This window comes from Argopecten irradians, chromosome 14, assembly GCF_041381155.1.
Source record: "Argopecten irradians isolate NY chromosome 14, Ai_NY, whole genome shotgun sequence".
NCBI lineage: Eukaryota > Metazoa > Mollusca > Bivalvia > Pectinida > Pectinidae > Argopecten > Argopecten irradians.
The window spans coordinates 8,423,803-8,448,629 of NC_091147.1; the positions used below are offsets into that span (position 1 = coordinate 8,423,803).

At 34.9% G+C, this 24,827-nt stretch overlaps 1 protein-coding gene across 2 annotated transcripts; it reads right to left on the bottom strand.

The window, feature by feature from the left end:
- Nucleotides 1–607: 607 nt before the first annotated feature.
- LOC138307196 (E3 ubiquitin-protein ligase RNF13-like) lies at nt 608–23,829 on the bottom strand. Of its 2 annotated transcripts, XR_011205944.1 has the most exons (12): nt 23,696–23,829; nt 20,965–21,080; nt 16,083–16,163; nt 11,157–11,288; nt 10,372–10,462; nt 9,706–9,799; nt 9,054–9,162; nt 7,649–7,742; nt 7,288–7,368; nt 6,028–6,237; nt 2,180–4,169; nt 608–2,104 (listed from the first exon to the last, which is right to left on the bottom strand). XR_011205944.1 is itself a non-coding variant. In XM_069247829.1 (11 exons), exons 2-11 carry the CDS (start codon nt 21,076–21,078, stop codon nt 3,856–3,858), a joined length of 1,320 nt encoding a protein of 439 aa, XP_069103930.1. In that variant the 5' UTR covers nt 21,079–21,080; nt 23,696–23,829; the 3' UTR covers nt 608–3,855. The 2 variants fall into 2 exon arrangements, 1 of the variants encoding a protein (XP_069103930.1); XM_069247829.1 differs by having other exon boundaries at nt 608–4,169.
- Nucleotides 23,830–24,827: the final 998 nt, after the last annotated feature.

Below are 24,827 nucleotides of genomic sequence, written 5' to 3' on the forward strand. Positions count from 1 at the left end.
GTAAACTGTCATTAGTTGTACATGTATTGTAAATTAACAATCCAAAATGTGGACCTCCGTGGTTGTCAAGCAGGACTCCCCAGACATTTACTTACTGGAGTTATAAAGTAAACTACAGTATCAACTTGAACAAGAGGGCTCCGATTGTTGGGGTATCAACATTACAAAGATCCTTAATATTCACACCATATTCAACCCAATAAGCGTCATGTGCTCGTAAAATGTTGAGAATATTAGGGAGACCAAATTAAGTCATTTATTAAGCATTAATAAATAATTATAACTGAGGAGACCTAGTGTAGCCAATAAAGCCATAGTACGATACCTAGTGGTAATCCTCGTCATCAGACACCAGAGGGATCTTGGCGCCCACCAAGAATGATTTATGTCTGACAACAGAAGTCGGCCATCTTGTTGATCGATCGTTCCCAAAAGTTCCCTAGAGGAACCTACATATGAAATTTGAGAAAAATCCCTTGAGTAGTTCGTGAGAAATGAAAGATCTAGGATTGTAACAGACGGAAGGATGGACTGACCATGGACGAAAGGCAATTTGAATAACCTACCATCTGTTGATGGTGGGCTAAAAATGAAACAAAGGCAAACATGAGTATATAAAATTTATTTGTTTCAAATTTAGATGAAAAAATGTGTAAAATATCTCAGCTTGTAACATATGCTAAGTAGAATAAAAACAATGGACAACATTATGTCACAATCATCAAATCACTTAATCCCAAAATCGTCTTTCTATTGATTGTGATCATTTCAATTTGAAGATAGATGTTGGAATGAATATTTGAGGTATTGAAATCTGTGATCCACTCTAATGACGAATTGACATGAAAATAACATGAATTACAGTTTGATGGTAAATCATTCTTTGTGTATACGTAATACATCTAAATATTACAATAGAAACTGTAAAGTTAAATATACTCCACCCCTGACGAATGATAACTTTCTCTATCAAAAATAGGAGCAGACGAATTAGTATTTTTCTTCAGTTACAAAATTTACTTACTTTACACCATTACCACAAAGTTTGAGCTTCTCATTTTACTTCAATATAAACATATTGAAAATAATTCATTGCATCCCGAAAAAATTCAGTTGCACCATGTCCTATGTGGAATGAAGTACTGATTGCACTTGCATCAAAAGCAAAATAAATTATCTTATACATATTGTTTTTTGTGTCAATGTATATGCACAAGATGAAACACCAATTATTATTAAATTGGTGAGTATCGTTTATGCTCTGTCGGGGGTGGAGCATCTTTAAATTAACGGGTTACTTAATCAATATTTCAACTACTGGTTTTTTTTTCTTTGTTCATTTTCACAAAAATAAGTCTTGAAAGGAACTCTGACAATCATTGCACATAATATCCACAACATTTACTATCCTAATCCTAAATCAGTTAATACTTGATATAAATATCCCAGTCTGTAACAAATCCTCTAAAACAATACATTAATTATCTCTAGATAAACAATGCATTTATTTTCTCGTAAATGCCATTCAATAATTCTTTTAACCTACAAGGAAAGTGTAATAGGAACTTGGCTTCCATTCAATCACTGAAAGTGGAACAAAAATATCAACAAATTCACCAGGCAATATCTACGTGCTCTAAAACTGAGGAAAAGAGTTACTAGCTAACAAAAAGTACATTTGGCCTGACTTATCTATATTTGACACAGTAGGTATTTTGAAATAACTTTTATCGGATGGTCCGTCTTCCTTATTAAATGCTTGACAACAGTGGGAAAAAACCCAAGAAATACACATTCAATAGGAAAAAAAACAATGGGGGAAATTCATCCATAAATCCATATACATTGTAATTGTGATGTAAAATGGAACCAATTAAATAAAGCACTATATGTCATGTTTAAATTAACATTACATTATATATATATATAATACACATGTATCTCGCGCGTATATGGTATGTACATAGAGTCAATCACCAGGAATTTCTATCTGTCATCCAACTTAAATAGGATTTCCACTAATCTAGATTAGGACCGTGGAAGGGAAAAAAATATCGAAAATATTTCATTCAATATTAATCTGATATATCCATTCAATATTAATCTGAAATATCCCATTCAATATTAACCTGAAATATCTCATTCAATATTTACCTGAAATATTCCATTCAATATTAACCTGAAATATCTCATTCAATATTAATATGAAATATCCCATTCAATTCAATATTAACCTGAAATATTCCATGCAATATAAACCTGCAATATCCCATTCAATATTAATCTGAAATATATCATTCAATATTAACCTGAAATATCCCATTCAATATTAATCTGAAATATATCATTCAATATTAACCTGAAATATCCCATTCAATATTAACCTGCAATATCCCATTCAATATTAATCTGAAATATCCCATTCAATATTAATCTGAAATACATGTATCCCATTCAATATTAACTTGAAATATCCCATTCAATATTAATCTGAAATATCCCATTCAATATTAATCTGAAATACATGTATCCCATTCAATATTAACTTGAAATATCCCATTCAATATTAACTTGAAATATCCCATTCAATATTAATCTGAAATATCCCATTCAATATTAATCTGAAATATCCCATCACACAACAATTTTAACTGGATGATAAAAGTATAGTCTCAGATCAATTTATATACACTCAATCAACTATTTTTTCCCCCTGTTTTATTTATATTTCAAAATCAAAACCACATGTAAAATATCAAACATCATCTCCATATTTTAGACTAGAAATTCTCCTCTTTCTCTCTAGAAAGACAATGAAATTACATACCAGGTAAAATATTTTTACAAACAAATGATGATCTTTATGGCTTGGAAGGAAATTAACATCTGCATGATTTAGCTGTTGTCTCACAATACACAGCATTGAACAAAACACAATAAAAAGTCTCCATATATAACCAGTGCCTTTTTGAAAACTGTGCATGATAACTCATGATGCATTTTTTGATAAAATAAATGTAATTATACAGTGTACAATTAACTCTCCTAAGCACTATAAAATTGTGGGACCTTGAAGATATGACAATGGAAATGTCATGTACAATGAAATATTTGCAAATCTGTATTAATGAAATGCGTATTTTTTCTATCTTTTTCCTCAAACGACCTTGACCTTCAGTTTTGACTTTACCAATGATCTGATCCTGGAATTTCTTGCCAAGATACAAAACGTTCCCCTCACACTCTTACATTTTAAACAAGTTATCATGAATATGAGTATCTTGTATATCCATCAAAAATTTTTTGCAAATCCAGAGGGTCTGATGACTATTTACACTTCGAAATACATCACATGAAATTGGAGCCATACAATTAATACATTGGAGTCACTTATAAACTGTTAATGTCTAAGGTTATCTCCCTTTACACCCCCTCCCCCGGTGATGATCAGGCTTATGTTCCATTCCTGAATAGCCTCTATATTGCTTTGCTTTTATTGTGGTCCTAAATTTCATTGTGACAAGAATCAGTTATAAGAAGTAGTTATTCAATCTTTGCATATTACATAGCTAGCTCCCTTGTGGGTAGGTATTGTGATGTCATTATTTTGTGAGCATAATTCACGTTGTTTTCTCTGAAAACTAAGATGTTACGCTTGCAAACACATGATATCACAATCAATATCTATCCAAAAGGGCAGATAAATCTGTAATATGCAAACACAGAATCACGACAATGAAACGAATGTTACGACTCTAGAGTTCTATTCACAGCCATATAGTCTTGAGGATAGCAAATACATTTGTCCTCAGAATAACTAAATCCAGAAACAACCTGAATCACAAAGAAAGACATTCACACCACATGATTTACAGTCCTTGGTTCTGACGTTTGGTCTACATTTACTATTGACACATTAGCTATCACTTCTTGTCTATTTTCATCTGTCTCTCCATTTTGTCCCTGAGTATCATCGTCACTGTCCTCCTCTTCCTCATCACTTGACTTGAAGTAGCCACGATTTACCACAGCTCTGTTGACAACATTTTCCTGTGAGTGAACGATGGGTCGAGGAATATCGTCATCGTCTGAGTCGGAATCAGTATCACTAGATTCAGGATTTATTTCATTCACGTTCCTCGCCAGCGGCCGCATCGTCTCTGGTAATCCTGTCAATACCACAAAACTTCAGTCAAAAATCTTCACCAAGGAAACATATATAATGAAAACATATTGTAGTTCTGAATGGAGTCTTTTAATGATTTTAAAGTTATTGGCTACTGTTTTACATAGTAGGTAATCTTGTGTGTACCAGAATCAACATTACCATAAACCGCTTACCAGAATTATCAAATGTAAACTGTCTAGCTGACCATAAAAAGCTTACCAGAATTATCAAATGTGAACTGTCTAGCTGACCATAAACCGCTTACCAGAATTATCAAATGTAAACTGTCTAGCTGACCATAAAAAGCTTACCAGAATTATCAAATGTAAACTGTCTAGCTGACCATAAAAAGCTTACCAGAATTATCAAATGTAAACTGTCTAGCTGACCATAAAAAGCTTACCAGAATTATCAAATGTAAACTGTCTAGCTGACCATAAAAAGTTAACCAGAATTATCAAATGTAAACTGTCTAGCTGACCATAAAAAGTTAACCAGAATTATCAAATGTAAACTGTCTAGCTGACCATAAAAAGTTTACCAGAATTATCAAATGTAAACTGTCTACCTGACCATAAAAAGTTAACCAGAATTATCAAATGTAAACCATCTAGCTGACCATAAAAGCTTACCAGAATTATCAAATGTAAACCATCTAGCTGACCATAAAAAGCTTACCAGAATTATCAAATGTAAACTGTCTAATTTTAACTAGTCAAGTGTAACGTTCGGAAAGCTTACCAGAATTATCAAATGTAAACTGTCTAGCTGACCATAAAAAGCTTACCAGAATTATCAAATGTAAACTGTCTAGCTGACCATAAAAAGCTTACCAGAATTATCAAATGTAAACTGTCTAGCTGACCATAAAAAGCTTACCAGAATTATCAAATGTAAACCATCTAGCTGACCATAAAAAGCTTACCAGAATTATCAAATGTAAACTGTCTAGCTGACCATAAAAAGCTTACCAGAATTATCAAATGTAAACTGTCTAGCTGACCATAAAAAGCTTACCAGAATTATCAAATGTAGGCTGTCTAGCTGACCATAAAAAGCTTACCAGAATTATCAAATGTAAACTGTCTAGCTGACCATAAAAAGCTTACCAGAATTATCAAATGTAAACTGTCTAGCTGACCATAAAAAGCTTACCAGAATTATCAAATGTAGGCTGTCTAGCTGACCATAAAAAGCTTACCAGAATTATCAAATGTAAACTGTCTAGCTGACCATAAAAAGCTTACCAGAATTATCAAATGTAAACTGTCTAGCTGACCATAAAAAGCTTACCAGAATTATCAAATGTAAACTGTCTAGCTGACCATAAAAAGCTTACCAGAATTATCAAATGTAGGCTGTCTAGCTAGTCATGTGTAGCATTAAGAAAGCTTACCAGAATTATCAAATGTAAACTGTCTAGCTGACCATAAAAAGCTTACCAGAATTATCAAATGTAAACTGTCTAGCTGACCATAAAAAGCTTACCAGAATTATCAAATGTAAACTGTCTAGCTGACCATAAAAAGCTTACCAGAATTATCAAATGTAAACTGTCTAGCTGACCATAAAAAGCTTACCAGAATTATCAAATGTAAACTGTCTAGCTGACCATAAAAAGTTTACCAGAATTATCAAATGTAGACTGTCTAGCAGAATTATCAAATGTAGACTGTCTAGCTTGTCATGTGTAGCATTAAGAAAGCTTACCAGAATTATCAAATGTAGACTGTCTAGCTTGTCATGTGTAGCATTAAGAAAGCTTACCAGAATTATCAAATGTAAACTGTCTAGCTGACCATAAAAAGCTTACCAGAATTATCAAATGTAAACTGTCTAGCTGACCATAAAAAGCTTACCAGAATTATCAAATGTAGACCGTCTAGCTGGTCTGGTGTTATTGTTGTTTCCGAGGAGTGGTGCTCTCTCCGATGTGGCCTGGTTCCCGTTATCCTCGTCCGAGTCGGAGTCGGAGTCCGGGTTGCTGCCAGGGATGACCTTCCTCTTACACACTGGACACGTCTTCTTGTTCTTTGTCAGCCATGGATCAATGCAGACACAATGGTAAGCTGGAATGGAGCCACATATATCATCAATCGCAAACAAAGGGATCCCAGAGGGATCGTCAAGATCTGTATCACAGAATTATCTATGTGAGACAATGGAAAATAGAACCTTTTCTCTACTTTTCTGTCCTCCTTCGAAACATTTTGCACCAGTGAAACCTAACATTACGTTTTTTTTCACAGAAACACTGTTCAATTGTCAAAATTAATATGGCAACTGTCTGCCATGTTTGCTTTGCATTTGTTCCATAATGGATAACGGTATGTAGAAATTTAGAACCAAAGGGAAGATGGCTGCTGATCATTAGAACCAAAGCAAAGATGGCTGCTGATCATTAGAACCAAAGCGAAGATGGCTGCTGATCAGTCATGTTGTGAGTTGTTTCCTTCTCATTTACAAAATGTAATTGACAATCTATAGTGATAAAGAAGAACCTACATCTATTTGAAATTTCAGAGATCCCTTTCTGGGAAATAGCAAAATCCAAGATTCTTAAATCTGTCAGTCATCATTTTGAGTGTTCCAAAGTTCCATTTTGCACCCCTTGAAACTAAGGGAAACCAACATCTAAAATTTGAGACAGATCCCTTCTGTACTTTCTGAGAAATTGTGGTAACAAACTTTAAATATCAGAATCCAAGATGGCTGCCCGTTGGCCATGTTGTTATCAGACTGATCTCAAAATGATATATGCACAACTATGATGCAAGGGAAACCTACCTATAAAATTTAAGACAGAATGCCTCAGTACTTTTCGAAAAATTGCGGTAACAAACTTCAACTAACAAAATCCAATATGGCTGCCTAATGGCCATCTTGTTGACTGATAAGTCCCAAAATGCAATATGCACAACTAGGGTCCTAGAGGAACCTACAAATGAAATTTGAGAAGATCCCTTTTGTACTTTTTTTTAGAAATAATGGTAACAAGTATTGTTTAATGATGGAAGGACAGATAGAACATGAACAAAGGACGATTTGAAAGCCCAAAAACGTGTACTGGTTAATTACAAAATGAAGAAGATTTAACTTTAAAATATTTTATAACTCACCATGTGAACAGGGCAGTATCCTAAGTTTGTCGCCCTCCTCATAGTCATCCAGACAAATGGCACAAACATCATAGTCATCCCCTGTAAAACATCTTTATATCTTACACCAGTAGTGATGTATTCACTGATTTTATCACACAAATTGAATGACCTTTTAAAGGTTCAATATATTTCTTATCAAAGCGAAGGGAGTAAGATTTATATACATGTTGACCACATAACTTTGCTGTGACTAAATGTTATTATTACAAATGTCTTATGACATTTATGACAGCAGAAACAGATGTAAACCAGTTATATGAAATCCATTATACATGATATGTCAATGTCCCTACAGAATATCACAAACAAAGAATCATACCCTTCTTGAACTTCTTAGTTGGTATTTTCTTCAGCACCTTTGTTGAAAGCCTGGACTTCTTCCTTTTGCTGATGTCTCTACACCATTTAAATATCTGAAAATAAAGAAATCTCCTGTCAGTATACAGTGACATATTTCCTGTAGGTAGTAAAGTAGCTCTTTAAAGCAGCCATGGTTATTTGAGTACAAAATGTACATGTAACCCGATAACCTTGTCAACGTTGATACCTAGTCTAATCATTGTTGTTTTCAGAAGTTAAATCACAAAACTTATTAAACAATAATGTTTTTACATAAAAACCATCATGTCTTCACAAAATTTCCATGCAATATGTGTGAACCCATGTTTGATCCATAGATCTCTCTAGCTGATAGGTGTATTGTAAGGCTAGTAGTTACCATGGTTGCATGAATTAAAATCTATCCCTCCAAGAATAAACTTGTCTTTGAATTTGAATGGTTACAAAAGACACAAATATCAACCAATATCATTTCCAATTCAATTGTTTAAAGCTAAACAAGGAATGTTATGGATGTAGTATGCTATTAATAGAATCTACCATGGGTCTGTCAAGTGAACAGGGATATCTCATTGCACCCCCAGTGTAAGATTTCAGCTACTAGTCATCATGACGCTTGTCCAGTGGTGACAGCCAAAAATCACAACAATTGAGGTATCCATGTCCACCTGGCAGGCCAATGTTTGAACAATAATTGAACACTCTATTGTTAGAAACATTTCCATACACCACCATCACATGGACATAACAATGCATTCAAATCAATGTTGTCATCAAAAATAGTTGTCAGATGTATTAAAGATGTCATCTCATTGTCTAATGTATGTGAGCTGTCTTTTCCCTACCGCTGTAAAAGAATAATAGAATCTTACATGGGTCTGTCAAGTGGACGAGGATATTTCACCCCGAGTGAAAATTTTGGCTGTCAACTTGGTGTTTGTCGAGGGTTGACGGTCAAAATCTATCATGAGGGTTGAGATATCCCTGTCCACTTGACAGATCCATGTTTGATTCTTTTTCTCCCACACTTAATAGGGAAAATCTGAAATTTCCGTTGCTTTCCAGAGTTTTCATCATGCCATTATCACAGGAAAGCCGGTACGCGCCAAATTGATGACGTCATCGACAATGCACGACGCAGCTACGCCACATCTACGCCACATGTATTAATGACGTCACATTATTGTCTAGCGCATGTGAGCTGTCTTACACCCCGCTTGGTAAGATAGTTATCTTTTCCTTAGCAACCACGGGATATCCCTGTGGAGTTTGGGAGAAAGACTTATCTTTACTGTAGTAGCCGAAGGATAACCCTGTGGAGTATGGGAGAAAGACTTATCTAGTAGCTGAAGGATAACCCTGTGAAGTATGATAGAACAACTTACCATGAATGACAACATGAGGATGAAGCAGGTCCCCACGACGATAGCAAATGGCCACAAGATGTAGGACTTGAAGTCTTGTGGTGTGTTGTTGTTGATGGTTATAGTGTAACTGTTAAACAATCAGATAAAACTTTCAGAATTAAATTTTAAAATTATCTTGGTTTTAAAAAAGTCAGTGAAATGACAAATTCAAGCAATCAAAACCATTACCACAGATATTTACAACAGTAAGAAAAAGATCTGGCTTAAAAAAACCCATTATCATGACAATATGAATGGTTTATAAACAACACCCAAGAAACTGTTTAATTTGTTCAATTTTAAAGAACGAATGGGAACATTGCAAACGAAGGTCAGAAAATCAGAAACATATTACTGCCGATTTACTTTCACATTTTATACTTAACCAATTCTTCACAGTGATTTCACATCATGATTTACCTATACTCTCCCTGCATTTGAATGATTTGGCAATAATAAATTTCACAATATCTCATCACAAACAAAAAATAGTAGCTTTATAATATTCTTATATATTTCAAATTTAGCCAGATATTCTTCATATGATTTCATAATGAGCTTTCATAAGAATTCAAAACATTTAACCTGCACCACCTGATCACTTGAAACTTAACCAAGCAGTAAGACTTACTTAAGAAATGAGCACCCATAGCAGTATTTACGGCCAATCTCAAAGCCACTGGTCCAGCCTACGAACACCGAGGGGATGTTCACCTCAGACATATCTGTAACAAACAGCAAACAAATCAGGTCAATTTTCTGTAAGTTAAATGGGTAGGGACAGACAATGGAATACTTATTAATTGATAGGATCTATAGTCAATTAGTGAGGAAGGGGGGGGGGGGGGGGAATGAGCAAATTTAAATGTGGGAATTCCAAAATGAATGTATAGTACAGTATAACTCGACAAAACTGGTCCTATTCTAATTTGGATCCCAGTCTATTCTAGATTAGTACATCATGTGACAGAATACTGGATTCTGATTGGCTACACACATGGCTACTATTTGCAATAGTGCCGTCTTAACCAGGCCAAAATAGATAAATAATTGTCTCAAACACCTCTCTATTCCGGCCAAATACGTTGGTTTCTATGACATACGGTTCAGACAAATTCCACTTTATTATAATAGGAGATGAGAGAATGTAGTGGCCAGAGAATTGATCTCTGACTGAACACCTCAAGACTCCAATCAAATGTTTTACTGATTGAGATACCTGGTCACTGATGATCCACCCAGTCCAATACTGCTACTCTAGAATTTAAAGTGAGGAAACCTTGAATATTTCACTTACGTGAGTCTCCTCCCATAGCCACCAGACTGTCATCTTTGAAATGATTCTGTATGATCACTCCTTGGTAACCTAGATTCTGAGCATTTAGCACCTGTAAATATCAAAATAGCAAACCACTAATTCATTTTGCACCAGCAGATATCGACATAGCAAACCCTATTTCATTTAGCACCTGTCAATATCAACATTAAAACATGTCCTAATTTTAGCAGCAATCATCATCTGTGGTTACATAAAATCTCAATATTTTTTTAAAATTGGTTTGTATTCTCATGACTCAGCCGTGTAAACAAAGAAGTTCATGTTACTTCAAATTGCAAGTAATTCCCAGCAGTTCTCAAAACATCAATATTCAAGAGTTGGTATAAGAGAGGCAGCTCTACAATACCTTGTTACTATTATGCAGTTGTCGAAGGTTGACAAATTAACTGGTCCATTAAAAACGTCAAAAGACAAAAACATTTTAAGCACTGTAATCTCTTTGAGTTTCCTAAAGGCTTTATAATTTTTTTTACATCCAAGTATTCTAGGAAAATTCTCCAAAAGGTTTTTATGAAGGGAAACATGGGAGGAGATTTTGATTACTGACCATTAGCAGATCAACAAGGATGATGGAGACGGATTAATATAAGTGTAAAACACTTGTTTCTGAATCCATTTCATGTTATATCTATTTGATTGTTTTTGTATTGTATGGCTTATAATGAATGAAAAAAAAATAAAGTTTATATTAGATCAACCAGGATCTCATTTTCACCTCAGGGCTCATCTTAAGTTGAACCTACCATATCATCAAATTTACATCCATTCCTCAGTATAAGAGCAATCCAGTTTCTTGAGGTGTCATTATCCGGAATGCCGGGTCTATAGTCAGTACATGAGGACTTATTGTCCGGGGCTACTCGTATCAAGTTCCCCTGAAAAATAATTATATATATATAGTCTGTTAACATAACTGAATATCTGGGGCTACTTAAAGCTTGTTTCAAGCTCCCATGGGAAAAATACTTATCCCATAAATAACTCCCATGGGAAAAATACTTACCCCATAACTATGCATGTTTCACAATGGAAAACCCATGTGATAAATTCCATAACATTATGTTTACACACTCCAGTGCCTCTAATTGGTCAATTCCAAGATCTGTTTATTCCGATTGGCTCTCAACTTCGGGCTACTTAGCACATTTTCTTTTAAATAACATTGTCTTTACTGTATGAAAGGTAATTGCTTATTCAAAGTATTGAACAATAGAATATTGGCTCTCTGTTAAGGCGCTATATTTTATGGCGGAAAGATATCACTACATATTGTATGGTGGTAAGTTTCCCAGAATGAAGACGAGGATAATGGTCATCATGGTATAAATATAATGTTAAAGATAAATTAGTTCCCCAACGCATGACTGTTGTTTATCGTGTTCATCTAAACTCTCGTTAGTTAATTTTCAAATTTTCAAAAGACACTCGCTAAAGCTTGTATCTTTTCTAAATTTGAAAATTAAATAACTCAAATTTGATATACATGATAAACAACAGTCACTTGTTGGGGAACCTCGATATTTACAGTGTATTCAATTCATCTGAGGTTGGTCAGCCAATGAAAAACTAGAATATCAAATTTTTATAAACCATGCATATCAATGACATTTGAACTTCAAAATTGCACCTGGAAGAAATGGGATATATTTCTGTTTGAGAAAAATCGGGTAACCAACGAATAGTGGTTCAAGCTATCCAGGGGTTTGTTACATGAAACATATAGGGGAACTGTTGTAGGGGCTATGTGTAATCTTTTTAAAATATGGGGGAAGGAGAGGGGGGGGGGTATTCAAGAAAAGCAAGTTTAAGGGGCTATACTGTATGTCATGTTGATACATAATCATAGTAAGTCTTTTTGTACTAAAATTTAAATTGTTAGGTCAAAGTTTGATAAAACAAATTTTATTTTCTTGAGACTCGAGTGCTTTCTTGAAACCACGATAGATGCAATAACATGTCAGTGATATAGCCCAGAAGATTAGTCTAAGTAAATATTTAGATACTGCATGGCAATGCCAGACCAGAATGTAATCCTGTGGAATTACCTAATTTCAGTGACCCTTCTGGAGGAACATCTGTATTCTTCATATGAAAAAGTCATTAATATAATCTAGCCATTCATTATATATATGGACCAATAGAAAATACAAATGAAGTTATAATTAAATTTTTCTAATATTGTAAATGTCTAAGATCTAAATGTCTTCCCTCTCAGACCCCCTTCACCTCTACCCCAATCTCTCACCCTTGAATTTCACAAAAAGGTCACAGCAGTCTTATGGTATATCATCAATCATTATACAATTTGTATATATATTGAAATCCACTTAGTAAGAAATTCGATATATTGAAATAGTGCTCAATATTAGATCAATCATAATCCTCATTCACATATCATTGCCTTTTTTCTCTGTAACATTAGAATTGGGATATATAATTAAGATTTCCCTTATATTTCCAAAGGCCTTCAATTAAACTGGGTTCCACTACATAAGTATAATAATGGATATTGTGAACATTTATAGGGTAATGTGTATCATACAATTAGCATCTATTATATACAATCTAAACAGTTTGCAACACTAATGTAAGTAAAGTTACGATGTGTATCTATCACACAGAGAAAGGTTCCCACTAATAGTATGTAGCTTACTGGTACTCACTAACTATATGGAAGCAAGAAGCCCTTCATACGCTATACAGAAAATGTCTTTCTGTGCATGTGAGAAGCTAGTAGGCCTAATGTCATACACTATCTGGAAATGTCTTTCTGTGTATGTGAGAAACAAGCATTGAAAAGTTTAACATAACATCTGTGTAAATTCTATTCATATATCTGCTAAACTACCTTAATTTCATCTTTTTAATGGATTTAGATCCTTCTAGACATTCACAGAAAAGCTCGCTAGGATGTCTCATTCAGTCAGTTCTAACGTAATATATACATGTTCCAAACCGCAAATATACGTCAGATTTTTGACAGCTGACACAAATGGTATTAATTATCTCATCCAATTGTAGAGTGTATGGAGGGTCTGATACACATGCACTGGTATCAGGGTCTGTGCACAACATTATAGGTGTAAAATGCACCAGAATACTGCAGGTCTGTTGATGAACAGGATAACCTGGTGTCTATTGGAGTCTGTTACACGTTGTGATGTCATAGCCTCAGGCCCTACACTGTCACATGTACATAAATACTTCTGTCCCTTCCTATATAACTGTTCTATCCCCTAAAATAGCCATTTCTTCATCTGCCATATCCTTACCCACAAAATAACTAGTAACAAAATAAGAAGTTCAAGCTCTGATTTATTTAGACCTTCATCGTTCTGTACTTCATTTGTGTTTTTAATTTCAATTTCAAATCATATTTTCACAAAAGTACAGACTTTAAAACGTTTTCAAATACCTGAAGATTTCACAAAGATCTCAACAAAAGAACAAATTACTAACCATGGCCAATGTAATTACTTTTTAATGATATGACACACCCCTGACCCAGTGGCTTGATTTGTTTAAAGGGACATGAACCTAAAATAAGTTGTTCTGTATGCTTAGATATGGTTTTCAGATGTTTATTGAATATTTTATTACAATGATAGGTTATCTAAAACGACAGGAAAATGTGGGGAAACCTACCCTAAAAATGATAAAAATAGATCGTCATATTCTATTTTTGGAACACAAAACGAAAGCTGGTCAAAGCAAGGTTATAATGAACAACAAACTTGCTGACACGACAAGGAATATTAGTTTTTCACATTTTTAAGATGATTTTCTAATTTAGGATTGTTGATATATGAAGTAGAAGCCATAGTTGTTAGTATTCCTAATAAAACAATTTGTATTTAGCGTACTTGAATGATAAGTTTTCATTTGAAGGGGAGGTTCTTGACTTAATTGCACATATGTACATCACGCAAGTATAAAGTGGGAAGTTGCTTCCGTCTCTTGCATTGCAGCCATCCATTTATATTTACCTACTTTTCCAATCGCGCACGTTACTGACTCTTGACATAATCTGTTTTCTATCGAAATTAGTTTGTGTTCACTTCACCCACGTTTTTAACCCACCATTTTGTTGACATTCATTTAATTTATGCAGTGCATTGTTGGAGGTCACTAAAGTTCAACACTACTCTTTATATCACACTGCAGTCTGCTAAATTCGACTGGGCCGGTTCAAAATACATAAAGATGGAATTTGATAAGTTATTTATTAGGATGCTGAAATGTATATGTATACACGAGTACCACATGCTGCAAATGCATGCTTAACAAACTAAAACACAGTTGATTGTATAGATTTCTAGATTTAACTTAAGCATAAATTCAAAAGGGAGTTATTTCTTTTTCTGGTACCTTTTCAAATATAAATCATAAATTTGAAATATGCTGAATTAAAACAAGGTTTATATAAGACTTAATGCTATGTCATTACAACTTCAGTATATTGCATTAACAAGAGGCCCAGAGGACCTGTATCACTCATCTGGTTTGTAATGACAAGTAATGTTCTGAATACAGGTTCATTGTTTCTTTTCTGCAGGAATTTGAATTTTACCTCTAAATCCCCTAATAGGCCCAACTCTTTCTGCCCCAGGGGGTAAAAGCCAAAATTTATACAAATTCTGTTCCCCTTCTCCCAAGGATGTTTCCGGCCAAAGGATTTAGTTACATTCCATGCAGAACTCTATAACTAGAAGCGATTTAAATAAATTAAAGCTATTTCCCCTATCGGGCCCCACCCCTAGGCCTCTTGCCCCCAGGGGAACAGAACCAAACTTTATACAAACTCTGTTTCCCTCCCCCAATGATGTTTTTGGCCAAATTTGGTTTCAATCAATGCAGAACACAAGGATAAGTAGCGATTTATAGGATTTACCTCTATTTCCCCTATTGGGCCCCCCCTCCCCCCCTCCCCCCCCCCCCCCCCTATTATAAAGAACTATCAGTGAAAGACAATTTATATACAAAAGTTCCGAGTAAAACTTCTATATAACAGTGGTACAGTCATTTGATAAATTATACATCAAGGATAATTTATACAAAATAAAATTGAATGAATAGTTAATATATTACATCTAATTATTCATGCCTTACAAACCACGTTTATATATACATGTACCGGTATGCATAAAAATTCAATTTCTGTTTAGAACAACCACATTAAGAGATATCATTCTTGGAGCAGTTACAAAACTCCCACATCAATGAATGTATTTACTACATTCAATGTACATATACCTGGCATATTTCAATGCTGGAAACGATCAGAGTCCTTCATAAATAGTTAAATATTTGTTATAAACATGTATCACTGTTTATATAAACTTGTCAAATACAAAATTAGATTTGTTCTGTAGCTCACACTGACATCAATAAAACATAGGTATAACACGGTTTTCTCTGAAGGTTAATGGAAATAAATAATAAATGGGCTTCATTATCATTATAAAATCTTTGCTTTTTCACTTCTGAAAATTTGCATTCGATCATTTGCTTTTCAATAATGATTCATGTACATGACAAAGAGATATAATTCACGACTACAAAAGCAGTCTATTGTTCCTAGTGCACTTTTATAACATGCTAACCAACATGTCCAGCGCATATAATTATCAGAATCTAGGTTACTGTGAAATAGTTGATTATAGACTTACCGTGAGGCCTGTTTCTGTCAGCTCCGGACCAAAGGTCGCCATTCTATCCAGGTAAAATAAGATAGTCTCATTTCCTTGATTCTGAGAAAAAAATCACCAAAAGAAACCTTGATTAGATTGATTGATATCAACAGATAGTACATGAATCTCAGTCTCCCCAGAACATATTGTGTTTATTGACACCTTACCCCTCCTACTGAGATTGTCTTATTATTGCATGCATCATTACTTTTTTTTAAAGTTTACATCCCGTTCTAAGAACTGTATCATCACTAGTACTGCTGAGATTATATATTATGTTAAGGCTTAAATGACAATATTGGAATAGACAATTACAATTCTTCAGACCATATTGGTATTTATTTATTTTTTAACACAATTAATGCTTACCTGGTATATTTTGATGGAATTTAACAAGTTCAAAAACAAGAGGCCCATGGGCCTTAACGGTCATCATGAGGCCCTTGGCAATAATCATATAGGAAATTATTTAGATATAGTGTCATGGTTGCCATCTTCGATTGGGGATCAACCAGAGATGTAACAACACTTCGTTGGGCCCATGTCAGGCTCCTTTCATGCAAGTTTCAGCCAAATCGCACAGGTAGAACTTGAGAAGAAGTTCAAAATGTGTTTTCAAGATGGCAGCGGTGGCGGCCATCTTGGATATCGGATCGACCCGAAAAATAAGAACACTTTGTCGGGACCATGTCTGGATTATTTCATGCAAGTTTCAGCCAAATCGCACTGGTAGAACTTGAGAAGAAGTTCAAAATGTGTTTTCAAGATGGTGGCTGTGGCAGCCGTCTTGGATTTCGGATCGACTAGAAAAATAACAACACTTTGTCGGGACCATGTCAGGATCATTTCATGCAAGTTTTAGCCAAATTGCACTGGTAGAACTTGAGAAGAAGTTCAAAATGTGTTTTCAAGATGGCGGCTGTGGCGGCCATCTTGGATTTCAGATCGACCTGAAAAATAACAACACTTTGTTGGGACCATGTCAGGATCATTTCATGCAAGTCTCAGCCAAATTGCACCGGTGCAACTTGAGAAGAAGTTCAAAATGTGTTTTCAAGATGGCGGCTGTGGCGGCCATCTTGGATTTTGGATCGACCCGAAAAATAAGTACACTTTGTCGGGACCATGTCAGGATCATTTCATGCAAGTGTAGGGACCATGTCAGGATCATTTCATGCAAGTTTCAGACAAATCGCACTGGTAGAACTTGAGAAGAAGTTCAAAATGTGTTTTCAAGATATATAACTGTGTTACATACAGTCAAACCTCGATGATTCGAACTTCAATGAATCAAATTTCTCGCTGTATCCAACTTTTTGTCTTGTCCCGAATTTCTTCACTATATAACATTACTAACTAACCCATGTATGAATCGAGGTTTTGTGAATCGAACTTCTCGATGTATCGAACTTTTTTCATGGACCATTTGCTATAGAATCATAGGTAACTGACACTCGATGATTCGAATAAAAGTTTACCTGTACAGGTCAGGTGTTCGCCGATACCCCGCGGCATGCTGTCACACCTGTCTCGTGACAACGAGATAATTAATATCACTGATCAGGCCGATAACTGGTGCTTTGTTTTTACAAGCTGCATTATCAAATCATTAGTACGGCAAAGATACAGTTAGTCATGTTTTTTATGTTCGTTGTTGGTAGCGGTTTGTAGAATTTACGGAACGGTAAATAGCGAGCCACATTATTAGTAACTCATCCTCAAAACTTTTACATTGCAAAACTTTGGCATACATACTGGAGCAAATCGATCATTCTAAATCAAAGTATTTTGTAGGTGTTGTAGTGCTTTCGGTTCCCCCTTTTTAGTTTTGTTTTTACAATGTGTTTTCGTTTTTATAATCATTCCGTAATATTAACCATCGCTTAACTAGTCAACAAACCTGCACATGTACATGGGTTAGGCCTAGTACACGTAAGTCTTGTTTATAATTGTATTGCTAACGATAGCAATACGTGTGATTAAATTGCATACTTCGTTTTTATTTTGTTTTGTTTGTGGTAAATACAGTGATTTTAAAGTTTACGAAACGGAGACAACATGTACACAACTAGGCTACCACATTCCGTAATATTAACCATCGGTCTAATTTCAACCATGAATAATTCGAAGTCTCGATGTTTCGAAGTTTTTCTGACGGTCCCTTGAACTTCGATACATCGAGGTTTGACTGTAGTTATTTTTGGGACAATACAAATGTATAGTTTTCAATATCTTACTGACTGTTCTTATCCCAACCCATTGTTTCTGATCTTTTAATGTTTCAATATGAGCAAAATATTTCATAGCTGCATACATCTAGAAACATCCCAATAGACTATAACACTAATACTTGGAGTTTAATCAAATCAGAATATACAATATGTATAACTAATGCTATGACTAAATGACAGACATTTAACTCCATGTGATAGGGTGTACATCAAAATGAACTCATATGACCTGGAGATCCATCACAGCAGTATTACTGCCCCCACCTCTTGTGTTCTGATGACTTTAACCCATGTGACATCAGTCTATTACTTTCCTGAAGGAAGAAATCAGACATTTTTGTAACACACACACTAGTTTAGGTTGGGATGATGACCACCAAACTACCCATGTCTCCTTTACATACATGTTGCCAGCTGTCAGTCGATTGATAACATGCTTAATTGTATATGTATTAGTACCTTGCAATCATTGATAAATGCTAAAACTCCAACAAAAACAGAGTTTGAAGGAAATTCACAGTTTTCTGCAAATCTATGCCAAATAAAGATGTATTTAGATCATTACAAATTTGAATAAATTGTGCTATGATGATATCAGGTGCGTTCTTAATTACATCCTACCTGAAGGACAAGTACAGAAATCTTATAACAAGAATCTGGTACAAAGTATTACACCTTCAAGGTGACAGGTAAACTCACACACTTTCACTCATTAACATAATCATCAGCATGCATGCATAATATAAACTTTTGTGACAATTACAATATGTTAATACATCTACCATCTTATGGTACATTATGTACATTATGTGTATACTACATATATACTATTATTACCGGAAGCAAATCTCTTTGCTCCATGACGAAGGTTTACCTTGAAAAGGTTTTCTTTAAGATTACATATACCTATATAGACTTTAGCACTCCTCACTGTTATAGCCTTAAAAAGTCCCAGTCAATGTTTTTTTTTGGAATGTTGTTTGTTGTCTGAGGTGGTATAATTTTGTGTTATAGTTGTCTGGTGTCTACATCAATCTTTTTAGGGTTGTTTAAGGACATGAAAGGTGGTGGAGAAAAGCTGGAGTACCCTGAGAAAATCCACCAATCTCATTCTGTATTCCTTATCTGGCAACTGCTCAACATGGAATTCATACTCACAACCCAGAGGTCATGTGGAGGGCTTGTGGCAATATATTGGAACATCTGAACCACTCAGCCACCACAGCCTCTACAACCCATACTTTTTGTAAATCAAAGGGTAATATATAGGTCTAATGAGAGTGGAACAACTGGTTTATTATGACAATATAATGTGACCAGGTAAGGTGTTGGCTTCTTTGGTAATATCAAATTCTAATATAAGAAATTATTCAATACATTCCAGTGCCCCTTGTCTCCCGCGGAAAAAGCATTAAGCCTCCGTTTAGGCAGCCACGTTTTAATTCTTGTTATCACCAAAACAAGATTTGAAATTTTCTGTATAGATGAAACATGTCATCAGGGAAGTGCTTCTTCACCAGTATAGATCTCCAACAAACATTTCCATGCTTTATACCTTGACATAAATAATTTCAATAGTTCTTATATAGAGAGGATCTTAGTGTTGGGCCGATTATCGATTATAATCGATAATTGATCGATTGAAGCAAATTTAAGCGACAATCGATTACAAAAAAACTAAATAGATTAGTGAAATTTACGCTGTATTCCGGAATCAACACCGGACATTGTTTTTAGTTTTTAGTTAATAGAACTGCGTAAACGCTTGAACTTACATGCATACTTGTAAAGCATACAAGTGACCCAGATGCTGTACACAAAATGGACGACGAACTGTATAATCACCCAGGAGCCAGCTCCTCACGAGTGTGGCGATATTTCGGGTTTAAAAAAATGAAAGATGGCCCTCCAAATAAGGAGAATTTGGATATGAAATTAGCAGTGTGCCGTGTGTGTCTTAAATCATATGCGAATAAAGGTAAGTTGATGTCAAATCGTCCGTGCGTCAGGACTTACTGTTACACGTTGTTGAAATTTGTTTTCGTTGAAACTAGTGTTTGGAATTGAAGATTCATTGCTTTAAGAAACTTTAATATGTTGTACATTTATAATTAGATCAAACAAATCCGATTATAATCGATGATCGATCGGAAGAGGCCATCCGATTATCCCGATTAATCGATAATGAAATTCTATCCATTTCCCACCACTAGAGGATCCTACATAAGTGGCTATATATGAAATTTATTGAACAAGTTCAATAATTTATTATGCCACAACAAAGCCTTCAGACAAGTGACATATCAAATTATTGAACAAGTTTAAAAAATTTTGTATAATGTAATCACCATTACAAGATTATATTTATGATAAAGCTATTGATAAAAGTGTAGACAAAACTTTCAATTCAATTTCGTTTCTATAGAAGAGTGGCAAAATCAGACTAGGAATAGGATTTGATATTAGTGTCTACCGTGTCAATCATGTCACACGACGTCATATTTTGAATTGACATCACTATATTTTACCTGTGACATCATGATCACAATAGTTTTATTACACACGTCTTACAATATTTGTGTCATGGTCATATGACATGGCTGAACGGGCTAGATAATATATATACTTACCACTTTAACATTTCCACTGACAGAAAACACATTGAAAGACAGAAGGTTAAACACAGCGAAGATATGAAGCCATTTTGGCCTTTTCTGACTGGGAATCTCAGTCAAGGGAGACATGCCTGTAACAAAACATCAAAATCTTGTTAAACATTGTCATATTAATAGACCATATTGTAATTTTATCACATCGATTTAGAAGTAAAGAATGTCCGCTAAAGTGTGAAATTTTTTATAAAATCAGTCAATCATACCAATTTTTTACAAAATCACTCAGTCATACCAATTTGACATGCACTGCCATGGTAATTCTGGACTGAACGAATCAAAATGTATCCTGGTACTTATCATTTTCAACCGGCATGATCAGGTGTCGACTGAAATGTGAACTAGATATTGGTTACTCTTTAAAGTGCTTTTGATAATTCAGAAACCAAGGAAGTGACATGCTGTATTAGAGAGAATCAGAGAGAGTAATATTTGGTGCTGGATCATGGATTTCGCAACAAAGAGGAAACAATACATCTGAGTGTGGTACCACTTCCAATGCTGATGTCATGTCTTTAGTCCAAGGTAATTGGTTGTACCTAATCATTTATCATGCAATGACCGACCAGATTGTACAAATTCAGTAGTACCAGCTCTATACGGGCATACATTAGTAGTGGCTGAAAGTACAAAGTACCAAGGTACAAATGTACATTACAGACTGAAGCAGAACAAACACATTATCATCGTAAAGGAAATTTAAAGTCCATTAAAACTTTGGGATTTGTAAACAAGAGATCCCAGAGGGATCTTGGTGGGCACCAAAGAATGACCTTTGTCTGACTATGGAAATAGGGATATTTTCTCTGCTTTTCAAACTATAACTACATACTACATATGAAATTTGAGGAAGACCCTTTCAGTACTTTCTGAGATATATAGCAGTAACAAACAATTACCAAAATCCAAGATGGCTACCTGTCTGCCATCTTGTTCATCGATCAGTGCGAAAATGCAACATGTACAACTAGGACCCTCTGGGAACCTGCACATGCAATTTGAGACAGATCCCTTCAGTACTTTCTGAGAAATGGCCCTAACAAGATTTGTTAACAAACGGAGTGACTTGAATAACTCACCATCATCAAATGGTGGGCTAAAAAGAATGTACATAGATGTATATCTACAGTCAAATTTCTGACACCTGACTATAGGCCATGATGCCTCCACAACTTAATATACGAGCACAATAATTTTTATGTCAAACCTGTCTATAAAGACCAGTCAAGGGACAAAAAAGTGGTCTCTATATAGTATATAGAGAAGTGATCTTTACACACAGGTCAATTTGTGTTGAAATTGGTCATGCATTTGGGACCCTAGAAAAGTGGCCTTTTAAGACAGGTGGTCTTTATACAGAGGTAGTCTTTATATAGAGGTGGTCTTTATACAGAGGTTTTTGCTAAGGCAGGTTTCACTGTGTAGCTATAGAGCAGAACCAGCTGATCAGGCAGACAAAATATCTAGATCTGTTCAATAATGCTGATCTGTTAGATTTGTGACAAGACAATACATCAACCATCAGATCGGTACCATAATAATATCTCTGAAAAAACATGTCATCAAGTAAAACCCTTTGTCACAGCACTGCTGATCTGTAGAACACTGATGCTGGTTTCATTACATCAATGTTCTACAGAATAAGACATAATCTCACTGAGCTCTAGTGACATCACTGGTATGCTTCCATAATCAAAGGACATAGAGATTAGATAGATACCAGCGACCACCATCACACCCTACCCCAAGAACCAACATACTTGCTGGAACAGACTACCATCATCTGTGAGACTGGCAATACCTTTATCATGCAGTTGATTAACTACAAAATAAACCTGCATCTCCCAGTCTGAGTCAGCATTCGACACAAAGTTTTCATCTTTAAAATTACCTGTAATTTGCTCAAAGGGTTTTAAGTTGTTGTGAGCATGTGCCAGAGTATATAAAAACTGTGATGCACTCAGATAAGAGTCAACTCAGCACTCATAACCTTTCTTATGGTACTATGTTCATAATGTTGTAGCTATAGTTTGTCCCAGTGAAAGTAAAGTCAGTGGTGGGAATTAGAGGATGGATTAAATCTCAAGTACATTATTTACAGCAGAAAAGCTCTCCTATTTGTTAAGTTTAGAATAAGATAAGGTCATTTCTGGACTTGTGTAAGTAAGTCCTCTACACCAGACTCAGATTATACAAATTCATGACAAATTAACATACCACAAATGGGTGATGCCGATTTATAGTTGGTATTGATTCTATGGCTTATCCGATGCACATGTTATTGAATTGTAACTTTTTAACGAATTCGTTATATGATACCCATGAAGAAGCACGGGTTTGCTGTTATATAATTTATATCCTGCCCTGAAAGTTTCATGTGAAACATCATCATGAAGACCCATGACCTTTTTGTATTTCATAATTAAATTTGTTGACTTCATATTGCGTTCAAATCAGCCTCTCCCGTACATAATATGAACACAATGTATTTGTAAGATGAGAAGTGAACATTAGCGATCAAGCTAGGCGTGGAAACCCGCTGGAGTTTGATTGTCTATAAAACGTAAACAAACAGATTTGACGGAAACAAAAACATTCGTTCAGCTCTGTTTTCAATGATTTGGCTGACAGAACATGGTCGACAGTGACATTTAAATTCCTCTGAAAATCATCCCGATAAAATACATACCTTCACGTACTACTACATCGATGTCGTAATATAAAAATACACTAGAATATTGCAATGGATGGACTCATTTGACAATCAGTCCGACTGAAAATGGCGTCTGTTCATGTGACCTCTTCCGGGAAAACACGGAAGTTGACGAACGCTGTTCTAGGTATCACGCTAGTAAAAAAAACGGCAGTGTGAAACGTTACGCAGAAAGATCCTTTACTTCATGGTGTCATATATTTTTTCTACGTCATTGCTAGGAGCTATCATAGGGAACGTGTTATCTGAAAATAATACGTGTACATGGGATCTTAGCAGCTATAATTTTCTTCAACGTTACTTTAAAAGTCTAAAAAAAAATGAGAAGAGAGAGAGATCTCAATTTTTTTGCATGAATATGGAACTTGTGAACACATTGACATGTTTTACATATCAACATGATTGCCATACAGGAAATAATAAATCCTTGCAGGGTTAGCTATATCTATTTGTTTTATTATTATTATTATCAAAGGCCCACTACCTTTCCGAAACGGCTTTTAATTTTTAAAGGCCCACTACCTTTCCGGAGCAAAATATATAGATTTCTTAAAAACATTAATAACCTCAGAAAATATATACCGATGGCCTAAGATGAGGTTACAACACCAAACATATGCAAGATTTCCTGCGTAATATATGATAACAATGGAGAGTCATTTCGCTGTTTTACCGTCTGTCGCAGTGATAGTCAACTACCGCGCGGTATTTAGGATGACGGGGGAAACATAATACGACCCGCGTTATGAAAATTAACATTTCATTTATTTTAATTAAATTGTTTAGGAGGCGATAATAAGTGTAGTATTAACGTTAAGTTGATAACTTTTGCAACTCTACAAAATTATTAATTTCGTTTTACATTCCCATTTTAAAAATCAAAAACCGTTTCGGAAAGGTAGTGGGCCTTTAAAATGGGAATGTAAAACAAGATCGATAATTTTGTAGAGTCTTAAGAATTATTAACTTACCGTTAATACCGTTAATACTAAATTCATCATCACCTTCTGAACGATTTGATTAAAATAAATAAAATGTTTATTTTCATAACGCGGGTCGTATTATGTTTCCCGCCTTCGTCCTAAATACCGCGCGGTAGTTGACTATC

Coding starts and splice junctions, on each gene's coding strand:
- LOC138307196 (XM_069247829.1), bottom strand. CDS start 21,078: ATGTCTCCCTTGACTGAGATTCCCAGTCAGAAAAGGCCAAAATGGCTT. Junction 10,463..11,156: donor GATGTAAATTTGATGATATG/GTAGGTTCAACT, acceptor TGATATTTACAG/GTGCTAAATGCTCAGAATCT. Junction 7,743..9,053: donor TCCTCATGTTGTCATTCATG/GTAAGTTGTTCT, acceptor CTTTATTTTCAG/ATATTTAAATGGTGTAGAGA.